The 12,562-nt window shown below is 38.1% G+C and overlaps 1 protein-coding gene across 5 annotated transcripts in view; it reads right to left on the bottom strand.

Moving 5' to 3' along the window:
- CDYL (chromodomain Y like) overlaps positions 1 to 12,562 on the bottom strand; it is a 105,741-nt gene that overhangs the window by 23,649 nt on the left and 69,530 nt on the right. The window contains exon 1 of one of the 5 annotated variants that reach the window (XM_061449389.1): positions 2,117 to 3,371. The exons of the other annotated variants lie outside the window; for them this stretch is intronic. Coding sequence (XP_061305373.1) covers positions 2,117 to 2,192 — 76 coding nt within the window. The 5' untranslated portion in view covers positions 2,193 to 3,371. Of the gene's footprint in view, positions 1 to 2,116; positions 3,372 to 12,562 lie in introns of those variants that run through there. 5 annotated transcript variants of the gene reach the window in all.

Raw genomic sequence — 12,562 nt, 5'->3', positions numbered from 1 at the left:
TAACCTGCAGTGGTATGAAGCACAAGCAGGGGACATAAGGGAAGTGTGACTACTCGTCACCTCCTTTTCACAAGCAGGGTCTTCCCTGCCTGCTAGGTCCAGGACTGTCCCAGTAGCATGAGTTTTGACCATAATAAATTCTAGAGTAAAATGCATAGAATAGGAGAGTAACATTCAAGCTGAAGCTCCATAAATTAATCTAACAAATGCTCCAGTAAGCCCTTGGAAAATGTTAGAGTGCCCTGATCTCTCTGAGAATTATATTAGTGCAATATATATTCAGAAAGCAGATTCAGGACGGTTTAGTTGATGATTTTGCCAACCTTTTGAAGGACACAGAAAACACTGCAACTGGTAAAGCCTCTAAAGCTGTTGGGAAAGTTGTTTTTTCTAAACTAGTGGCTAAGGTAAATACATGAAATGCGCTTTGACATGAATGTTACCTATCCTTTAAAAGGGACATGGTTTAGCAATGGATTTGGCAGCGTCAGGTTAACAATTGGACCCTATCACATTAAAGGTCCTTTCCAACCTAAATGATTCTATGACTACCACCCCATGAAATAGCTCTGTTTTCAGACAGACTCCCAAGGTGCCACTCTAGGCGGTTCTCTTATAACTGCTCTTTCCAAAGAAAAGTCCTTCACCATGCCTACACCACTCTGTGTATACCAGCCAGCAAGCAAAGCCTTCCCCTTTATTTTATGATGGTTAAGGTTTAAAACAGTACAGTTTAAAGTTTAGAATGCCCCCTTCCTTTTCATCTAGCTTATATATGTTCCTTATAATATATGAAAAACAAATACGATGACCATGAAGTAGGACACAGTCAAGAACAGAAGTGGGCAAAGGGTGGATTTTGGTCCAGAGGGTGAACCAAGACACAACAAGAAACTTCAACAGGTGGTTCCTTTGTTTTCAGATTTATTCCTTATAAGTAACATCTTTCAAACTGTTCTGAACCAAAATTAAAATGCTGCTTCAAAACAAAGCCAGATGTGTATTTAATAAATTGGACTCATTTGTAAAGGGGATCCTGCTCTTCCCCGTTCTAAGCTCTGCTTTTGTTGCAACATCTATTGTTAAAGTGTTGCTCATATCCATTCAGAAGTAAAATAATTATAGCATTTATTACTAGGGTTAATGCAACTGTTCTAATTACTTTGCTGTATGAACACAAATACATATTATTGATGTTACTTGTAGTAAAGATAAATAAGAAACATAATAAAATTTGAAACACTAATACAGCACTTACCTCACTAGCTTCTCCTTGAGAAAGGTTAAAATTCAAGCAAAACAAACCCAGCACTACATCCTACAGGTAGATTTAATTTAGTCCCAAATGTGTTTAGCTGAAAGCCAGAAATGATTCAGTCTCAGATTCTGAGATTGGAAAGATGTCTCCCGTGTGTGGTAAAGGGAAACCAATGGCTCGAATTCAGGCCTGTGCTGTGCTGTTTCAAGATCGCTCTTTGAAAGGGTCTATCAGTGATTTTACTCTGCTTTGATAACAAAAAAAAAAATAAATACATGTGTCAGTGTTCACAAGGCAATTGGAAACAACAACTTCTCACAATTATTTTCCTTCCAAAAGCATTGGAGAAAAATCTCCCTTCCAGTCAAGATTCCTCTACAAAACCCAAAGCATTTGTCCCACACAGCCTCACTAGCAAGCTAGGGCGGTACAGCCACACTACATAACCAGGCAAATAACCAGGACCTATAAGCAAAAAGGGTGAAGTACAGTCCATTTAAAATAACAGACATCCATTATTCTGTCTTTCAATTCCCCTTTATTTATGCCCAAGGGATGTCTTTTAATGTTCTCATACAACTAAATACTTCAGGAAAAAGTAAATTCAACCCAGACTCTGAAAGCAAAACAAGATTTTCCCATTTTGTAGTCTTCACAAGCAAAAATAGCAACAAAAAAGCCAAGTACCTCCAGAGACATGTGATTTTCACTGAAAATTTCCCTCATTAAAACTCTTCTCCTCTGCATCCATGACTAGCTAGAATTATATTTCTGATGTCCCAAGGGCATCTACAAAAGCAGATGGCATTGAGACTTTATTACACTACCAAAAACACCTTCTCCTCCAAAAGAGCCTACCTCCATGTTGCAGCTCCTTGCTTTTATTTCCGCACAGTGACATAACAGCTACTAGTCTTTTTACTAGCTGGCACATTCTTTAACCACAGAGCTACAGGTGTTTCCCAGTAACTCTGATGGATTCCCCTGCATGTGAAAACCATTTGACTGAATCAACAACAGCCTCTGCAGAGCAGTCTGGGGGGAGGAGGATGGATTAGACAACAAGAGCCTCCTCCAGCCTTATTTCCCAGTATTCTGTGATGTATATGTGATCACTCTACGTAGCATTTATGCCTTTTGTCCTGACCTAAAAGCAGTTGCTTTTCAACAAGATGGAATACAAAGACAAGGTACCCAGGCCTATGGTAGCAGGTGTAGATTAGCAAACTGTAGATGACAGTCAGATTCTTAGCTAACTGCTGGTTTCAGTCCTGATGGGGAGCCCTCTACCTGTGTCCTTGAATGAACCCTGAGGGTGAAAAATTCTCTTCTGTGGAGATGCTCATTTATTTGTCTGGGAAGCCTCAACCACAGCTCCAATATGTATCTGTACCTCTGCTTAGGGTTTGATGCTATGTAAGGTCTTTGTAAGAATGCTCCTATGGATTGCAGTCTCCATTCCAAACTGATCATTTCTGCAATAATACGACAGTTACTCCTGCTTTATACATTATTTGTAAAATACTTCCAAGTCAAGAGACTGGACTCTATGGCTGGGTACAAGAAATGATAGCCTTCTAACAGTTTCACAAGAATGAGAAAAATAGCCCGTGGCAAGACAAAACTTCTAATAATAAGTGATCAGATTAAAAATGACAACTCTCTTTTCTCTAAGGGTAAGGAACACAGTCATTCATCTGGGGAAACTGCTAACCTGCTTTGGTTTCAGCACAACCAAAATACTATCTAAATTAAATATGGGTGCTATTATTGGATAGACTTTGTGTAATACCTTTTGGACTGCTCAAGGGAGTTTATGACCAACTCTAGAAGTCATTCTTTGAGATGACCTTCTGCAATGCTTGGCGTTAAGCTAGTATTTGGCAGGGTTGCAGGAAGAGAAGTAAAGCTAGCCTGATTCCTCTGATATTGTTGGCATTTAAGTTCAGACCACAGTAAAATGAAGTTTCCCCTGATGTGGGGGAGCCAGGAATACCTGATAGAACAAGGGCAAGAGAGGACATAGAGAGTTCAAGAGCAACCTGTTTGCCTGGCTTACTATAGTTATTGAGAGGGGATGCCTACAGTTACTTTTTGAAGGTATTTTTTTCCTTTCTTGAACTTAGAGTGTTTTTGTGTCTGCATGTGTCTCCAGTGTTGCCCACTATTACTATATTACTTCTGAATGCTGAAAGTTACTTGGCCATACAAAGCATACTGGGGGAAGGGGAAAACAGGTTTTCCATAGACCCAACCAAGCAGAGCCAGTTCTCTCTTGAGGGGGCTTCAACTTCCTCCTTTCTCCCCAAACTACATCAAGCAATACTTTGCAGGTAAACATCAATGGAAGCAAAAAGACCATTCAGTAGCTGAACAAGAGTTTCAGGAGGGTCTTCCACCCTGGTGATGCTTTAGGCCCTCTGCCCGTTTGCAGCTGCTGTCCTAGGCTGGCAGGTAGGAGGTGGTGGGCGCCCCGCCAGGCAGACATTGCAAGGATGCAGCAAGGGCATGGAGTCACTCTTCTACAGTGAAGCACAGGATTACATTACAGAAAGATGGAAAAGGTTGATGAAATTCATCAAGAAGGAAAGGGGGTGGGGGGGTGGGGTAATGGGGGAAGGAGTTGAAGCAGAAAGAGTTTTTAGCTGCGTGCCAGCAGAGGCAGCCACAGCTGGTTGTAATTTGGTGAGCATCCCTTTCCCCACCTGGCCTGATCAGAGAGAGCCTCAGCTGTTCCTCTTCCAGCCTGCACAGCCCTCCCGGCACAAAAGGAGATGGTTATAAAACTCACCCCAAGGTGTTTCTAAAGAAGCCTAGCTAGCAGCGCAGCATTTCTATGCTGAGAAGATCCATTCACTGAAAAGGAGACTGCTTCCTCTACTGTAGGCATCCTGTTAGTAGGAAACATTTTCAGGTGCTGTTATGTTAATCTCCAAGCCAAACTGTGTTCAGTGAAGGCGATCTTCAGGCAATGTAATGGATAAAAAATGAAGAGGGTTTTGCTGAGTGTGCACACAGTCAAGTCTTTTTAGAAAAACTTAACAGGTGGCCAAGTCTGAAAGGATTTTAACATGATAGCAAAAGCAAATCTCTTGACACAAAGGAAAAAGCTCTGTTCGATTGCAAGTTGTTGCACAAAGGCTCATCTAGGCCTGACAGTTCAGGTATTCAGAAAGCAATACACGACATTCTCAGGATATGGGAATTCCTGACATCCCATACATTTCTGCTATGTAATTCCCTCTAACGCAAGCCCAATATTCACCACAGATGATTCTGTTACTGACATTTTCCTTTGCTTTCCTTTCTGTTACTTTTCTGGTAATGGGCTTAAGTTTGGGTGATATATGAAGAGCCTGATGTTTATGACCCTCCTGTTCCCAAAAGGCAAAAAATCTCAAGCCACTGTCCCAGAGTTTAAATACTGCAAGTAAGATGGCCAGAACCAATTCCAGTCTCAATAAATGTGATTTATAATGATGACTCCCTGTTACAGTTTCAATGGAAATCTACCCATCAGACACCGTTGCCACTGAAAGTCAGCCTATGTGAACATATACGCACTAAAAATTCCATGTAAACTTTCTTTTGTTTTAAAATTTCTTCTTGGAAAGGATGTTCCCTTATTTATCATAGTAAGTTATGTTAGTTCGCACTGAGAACTGTTCCCTCCCATCTGCTTAGCAAAGCTGCATTTATGATTCAAAAGAATCAATGACGGTTTAATTTAGTTTTTTCATATTTGTTTTTTTTGCCAGTGTAACTGATTCATTTATTCATTTACTATATGGATTTTAGTATTAGACTTCGTTAAAATCATTCAAAATTGGCTTATCTAACTTACACCTATAACCTGTATTTCAAAACTCACTTCTGTTATCTCTTGGCAAAGACTCATTTCTTGGTTAATTTAGAAATGTGACCATGTTAAAGCCTATTTTCTTTCATAAAATATGATGAAATATATCTATGTAAAATACATATTCTTAAGTATTGCTACAAAACAGCAAATATGAAATGTAGTAAGACATGAACAATCAGAAGCACACAGATACTTCTCTGTGTATACATATATATTCATCCCAAATATACTATATTGTGAAAATCAGTCATTCAAAGTAAATATTAACATCCCTATTGAAAGCTCCATGTGCTGACGTTTCATGAATTACTATTATTAATAATATTACTAATAAAACCGCCCAACATTTAGACATTGTCCTTCAACATCAACAGGAGATGTAGAGCAAAAAGGCCAGTGCAACTCAGAATGCACTAGCCAGACCATAACCTTATAAGATGAGAGAGTAAGAATATGAATGTTATGATAGCATCAACATTATGGCAGTCCTAGTCACTAAAGCAGTGGAGAATAGAGGGAATATTACTTGTGTTGTGTTTGTAACAACTGCAATAAAATTACTGTAACAGAATCCTGGGTATTCCAGGCAAACACATTTGGTCAAACAGAGTGTTTGTCTATGGAATTCTTTTGATTTATAACAATGTACAATGTTTTGAGAGAAAGATACCCAGTCAAAGAAAATAAATACCCTCTAAACTTTAAAATATTTGTCTTTTAGCTGTTAATCTGTTTCACAATTTAAAATCTCTAACAATAGTTGTAACAGGAAAAAAACAAATATAGTCCCTAAACCAACCACAAACACTGACATCCTAGAAAAATCTAAATATTTTGAAGATGGAAACAAGACCAAACAAGCAAAATAAAGAACATCCTTCTGTAGGCCTTTATGCTAAAATTAACTGGCAAAAAAGGGCGTCTATGGAACAGTGATCATAAGATGAAGCTTATGTATCTTTGCTCACGAAACTTAGGGAGATTTGGGGGAATAAAATTTCCAAGCAGGAGATGTTTTACTGAAATTGCTACTCAGTGAAGCCTGAGGCGCTCTTATTAAATGTTCCTTGTCCTCTTACAGATTTTATTGTTTAAATCCTTCTGAGTAAGCTAGAAACTAAAGAATAACATGTTTTCTGCAGGTTTCATTTCTATCCCACTCTATGCTTTTTCACCTCACAGCAACTGAAAAACTGTGCTCCACTGTGAGGACAAACCTGAAAACCAACCAACCTATCAGCTAAGAAACCTATTAGTATCAAAACCTTACTATGGGGATTGCATTGAAAAGCTAAAACAGAACAGAAAGACTGAAGATAACATACAGAGAAATAAAAAGTATAAATCCGAACTTAGTATTGAGGCATCAGTGGAGGGTTTTTTGTTTGAGAAGCAGTAAGCTTAGGACAGTATCATAGTATCTGCCTCTACTGTAAATGAATAAACTTCCTTCAAAGACAAAAAAAAAAGTTCCAAAAAGCCCCTAAACCATATCGGCATATCTTCCCCAGTGAAATGCAACTTTTTATTAAAACACAAAATAAAGCTTTGAAGAAATACTAGCTCTTTCATGCAAAGATCAGAGTACAGTAAACTATCTGAATAATTCTAAAGCAATTAATGACCAGAATTATGAACTTTAATTATGAGAAAACCAAACACCTGCCAGTGTCTTGATAAACGTTCATACTGGAAATGAGCACAAAATTCCGTAAGAAAGAACATAACCATAAAATAAGATGAGCTATGCGACAGTGAAGGAGTACTATGTCCTTGGTATTTGCCTGTTTTAAACCAAAATCTAGATCTCAGGAATGCTACAATTAATTACCCATTATGACAGGTTACTGGAAGAAGTTTATAAAATTGCTAACCCATATTCTGTAATGCAAATAAGACAGCTCTACCTCTCAGCTGAAACTATCTATTTTATTTATATTATGTACTGAAACTAGGTCTAGAAAAGTAATTTCACATGTGTCATAGGAAAACGTTGATGATATGCTCTCAAAAAAACAGTAGTCAGAATCGCATCTTTCCTTTTTAAAACAACTGTAACTTTTACAGGCCACAAATCATTCAATGATTTGCTACTGAGCCTTTCTTCCACCAGACTGAATTTTGCAAGAATCACACGAGAAAACCAGGGGAAATTCAAAAGATATGGAAGAGGCAGCAAAACCCCTTAATGTTCACAAATGAAATTACTCTTCAATGAGCATAACTGTCTTTATCAAACAAAGGGATTTAGATCAGCCTGATACTTTTGCAGCATTTACTGTCAACCTAAAGAGCTCTCTTACTGACTTCACACTGAGTTTAGCTCCCTGGCATGATCAGACAGCAGAGATTTTCCATGTACTTACTGATGCAGTCTCAGGGGATCTTATTATCCTTACCCTTAATAACATGAAAAAAAGGCAATAACAAATTTATCAAATTCTAGAGAGTCCTAAATTTAAGGTAGAGATATGGAGATTATTACCTCTTATATTTAATCATGTTGTTAATTCAGAGCAGCAGACTCAGGCAATGAAATTTGAATTCTCCCTAACTTAAGGAAAAAAGAAAACACTTGATCCTAGAGTTTGGCCAGTACATTTTGTTGGCAAAAACCTGTTACACTGACAATAAAAACCAAATACTGTTGCTTAAAGAGGATTTCATCTAACTCAGGCATCACAACTCCCCACCTCGCACAGTTATTCATTACCTGTAGACAAAAAAAAAGAATCCTGACTAGTTTGGGTATGTATCACATCAGTAACAGTGGTGATCTGTGAATTTATAAGGCAGGAGTCTCTGAAGAACAAGACTGATTACAGAATTGGGCATCAGTGTTGGGAGCTTTATGGGGCAGGCAATATTAGACATATTTAAAGTTAGCCACAATTAAGTTAATTCTCCACATCATCTGAAATACACTTCTAGTGGTACGTGTACACATTGCCGCAAACTACACTATCAAATAAATATATGAAGACTTCTCCTTAGAAAATCCACATTTAAGAATTGCTTTGTGCCACTTCCCTCACAGGTGCACTAGAAAGAAGCTATCCCACTACAGCCTTCACATCACAGTAGTTACGATTTGCCACCAACAAAGGCAAAAGCAAAGCTGCAATAGAATGCAACCACAGAAGGCCCTAAATTAAGTATTTCTGGTCAACCTAGAAACTAAGACAAGATTCTCATTTATACAGTGAACCAGGATACCTTTCCTATCACTGTCCTGTGTCAAAAGTATCGCTCTGCACTCTAAACTTTCCAGACTGCAGAAACTACTATCTCTTAGAAATGTATATTGCTCTTGGAGGTTCATTGCCTATTTCTGTCAGGAAAACATTACCTCTGACAGAAGTATAAAGATCCTCCTAAACATGCTGTGATAACCCATGAACTTCAGGCTACATTTAAGTTTGGAGATGTGCATTTTTATTTGTCAATCTGTTGCACAAACATTTGTAAACAGGTGGTCTCTTTTGCTACATTGATGAAAAGGAAATAAAAAAGCACAGGACAAAACCTACCGATTATTTTCCTGAAACACAGCTAATTTGTCATTACATTTAACTGGAAAATATTCTAATCCTTCTGAGTGGTGGCCATGGGAAGTTGGTTCTTAAAAAGCTTGAAATCCTTTTTACCTTGCAAACAAGAAAAACCCAACACAGGCTAGATTTGTCAACTTTCTAGAATGTGTTGAGACAGTCAAAAGTTTTTCAAGAAAGTCTCAAGGTAATGCTTCATCGCTTATGGCATTAAATAGGTGGATAAAAATCACTCTAACAGTTTTAAAGTGAAAAGCACGTGGGGCAAAAAGACAAGCAGGTTTTCAGGAAACAGGTATTGTTTCTTTAAATCTGAGATAGGAAGCCAGAGCTTAGACAGGAAAAGTTCTTAAAGTGCTTAGCAGGAATTCACTGAACTGAAGCTCCACCAATTTATAACTAGTGACTTCACTCATTACACCTCGTTTTTTTTTTAAATCCTAACCAGGTGTATTGTTTGAGCACAAAAAAAGTTCCATGATTCTGTATGGTCAGCGAGCAATCTAGAACTAGATACTGACATTCTTGTATTATTTCAAGCTAGGAGTGATAAAATAAAATATACGCTGAAGGCATTCTTTCAGTACGTATTTTAATATCATATAAATGTGAGCTATTTTGAGAATTAGTATTTGCCCTTAATTTAAAGGAGCTGAAGCCCAGTAACAAGGCTCATAATTCATGTATTTAGGGTCTAAGTGATATATAAATCATTTACCTTCACAGACAAAACGAGATTAAAATAACTATGGCACTGTTTTGTTTTTTTAAAGGATGAGGATCACCACCTGAAACAATTACAAAACATAAGACATGCCTGGTTTTACCTACAAAGTCGCAGCTCAGAGGATAGGAAATATGTGGGAAAACAGGCATTCTGACTGCGTTATGAGGAGCAACAAGCATAAACCTGAGATCATTCAAACAAGCAGTGCACAACTTCTTGGAAAGTCTGGAGCTAAAAATGAAACAGCAAGTGCAACTGATTCAGCAGTGTCAACTACTGAAACTGCAAGTACTGTGCAATAAAAGAATCTGCGCACTATGAACACCAGCAAGTATTCCCATGGAAAAGAGATGCACTGCAAATCACTCCTCCAAAATCAATATTTAAAGTAACTATAATTACAAAGTTCCTTGGTCAAAACATGTAGTTAATGCTACCAAAAGGAAATCAGACCAATAAGGTCCAACACTTCCAAAAATTTAAATAAAAGTATGCGTGGAGGAAAAAAAAAAAAAGAAAGAAAAAAAGAAAGAAGTGAATTAATGTGTGTTGCTAATACATGCAAACAACATCACCTGATCAGACTGAGCAAACAATACATCATAAAGACAAAGATCTACAGATCTTGGGCTGCTAATCTCCAGAGTGATCTTTAAAATCTGATAGGCAAAACATTTCAAATTTATGAGCAATTCAGGAACAGCACACACTTGGATTTCAAAACCTGATCACTGAACCTGATCAAAATGCGAGCACTCATAATTTAAAACAGACCAAGGTCACCTTTCCTGGGGCAGTTCAGAGGCTGTCATCACACACACAGCCCACTTACATAGAGGGCATGCAAAGACCTTCTACGGGAGAGGGGGCTACAACTTCACAGCCCACAGGCACTGTTCCTTGTGACAGAAGAGGAAGGTAGGACAGTGAGCACAGCCCAGTCCTGCACCGAGGCAATGAAATGCTGGGCCTTTCTGCTGCCAGTCAAACCCCACAACCACAACCCTAGCAATCTCACTGAGGGAAATACAAAAACCAAAAAAACAACAACAACAATAAAAGAAACAAAAAAGGAAACACTTTCTTCCCATAATGGGATTGATGCAGTAGATGCAAATAGGGTATTAAGCTGTGCTGTGAAATGTGTGACTTGTCTTTAACATCTTTTTCCCTTCAGAATGATAAAATCAGGAAGTCTTTCAGGTGACAACATCGGCCCTACATTTGAGAAACAGCAAAACAAGGTTAGCAAAACTTGGAAGGTAGTCATCACTGCTGGACAAGACAAGAGAAAAAAGGTATGCTGTGATAGATCAGGAGGGGTACTGGGGCAGTGGTTCTAGGAATACACGGAGGGGAGACTGGTGAAAAAAGCCATCTTAAGTATTACACTTCCACCTATAAATATACTTGGACCACAGCCTTTTTTCAATAAAATGTTTACTCATATGGAAGAAAAATAAAGCATGCACTAAAAACATGGCATTACAGACTATGAAACAAAACACAGAAAAGTATATTTAGGTTATAATCAGTTACAAAGTGTACACCAGTTAACAATGTGATGTAAAAAAGAAGGGCAAAGCTCAACTCTGAGGTACACTGGTAAGAAAACTGCATGTTCCAGGAGATGATGCTTTCTAATAAGTACTTGTGAAGTAACTGCTGAAAAAATCCAGTTTGGGGTACCATATGCAAAGGGAGATACTTCGGACTGTCTATGGTTGATCAGCAATGGCAAAAGATTCAAAAACAGGACATATGAGAAAAGATTAATAGGGTCATTTTAGTACGTAAGAAGGAACTATGGAGATCTGACAGCTGTTCTACAGCATGTGCAAGTAAAATTTGAATTGTTCATTGGAAGAATCACTACTGAATAGCATTGGCTAAGCCGTATCAGCTAGAATATATTGGGAAAAGAAAAGGAAGAGGACTTTTCTGATCAAAGCAGTATGAAAGGTGAGTTAGAGATGGTTTAATCCCCATTATGAATTTATTGTAAATTTTAAGAACAGGTTATGCAAGCCCTGTCAGGGAAAACAAATACTTGCTTAATTCTGCCTCAGTACAAGGACGGACAAAGCTGATCAACATCTCCTTTAGCCCAAGCTGCATCCCTAACAACATCCCTGAGGTTTAAAAAAATAAATAAGAAAATCTGCTTTCCACATGCATAGTCCTGTTTTCAATGCTATTGTATTTTGAACAAAGGCCAATATTTATTGCTTCAGTGACATGTTGTTCTACACAGTTCTTAAGATGTTAGGCATTTCTAAATGGAAGAATAGCGTTCAAGTAACAAGCTTTCTATAAACACATGCCATCGTGCTAGTTTGAAGCTATTGGTAGAAATCCGTACATACCAATAAAGACAGAGATCATGGGAGTCACTAACTCTCTAATCTCCAGAACACACACCACATAATTCCCATCTGGTAACAGCATCTATTTGAGGACCCCTACTGATCTCCCAAATTCTCCAACTTTGTAACAGAGACTGTGAGGCTACATGTCCAAATAATAAAATGATTCAAACATGACTAGTACTTAACAATGACAAGGTCTGATTACGGTTTACAAGCTTAATTTGACTATGTGATTAGGTAGATGTGAGATTCTCAGAGCTAAGAAAGTCCCTCTTTCCCCACCACAGACTTCCAAAGCTGAAAGTTAGCATCAAAAACTATTCAGATTTTGGTTCCCTCGGTCTGTGTAGGATGGCACGACATATTAGAAATAAGCACCTAGCAAGAGCTGATGATCCTACTAATGTTGTATTTAACTACCTAACATGTGGCACTGCAGAAGCATATCCAGGTTATTCTCGAAGGTGCACATTAAAGGAGGAGGGGCAATGGAAATAGATTGTAACTGGGAAAATTCTGACATTCTGATAATAGGTTCGAAAAAGTTTGCAAAGAGGTACTCAATCACTGGAGCAAGCATGCCGAAGGTGTCCAGTCTCCATCCCTGCAGATACGTTAAACAAGCCCTGAGAAACCTTCACAAGCATATACAAATGTCTGAGGAGAAGCAAACCAAAAAACCAGGAATTTCAGCACAGATTGAAGCACATAATTTTTTTGAATAACCAAATATAACCCAATGTATTCTATTAGAATACATTGCTCGATCTTGGTAATTATTCCTGCTATAGAGCT

This window comes from Pezoporus flaviventris, unplaced genomic scaffold (assembly GCF_033815535.1).
Source record: "Pezoporus flaviventris isolate CSIRO_AGI_PZ_B2104156 unplaced genomic scaffold, CSIRO_AGI_Pfla_v1 ptg000007l, whole genome shotgun sequence".
NCBI lineage: Eukaryota > Metazoa > Chordata > Aves > Psittaciformes > Psittacidae > Pezoporus > Pezoporus flaviventris.
This window is presented reverse-complemented; position numbering and strand designations above follow the sequence as displayed.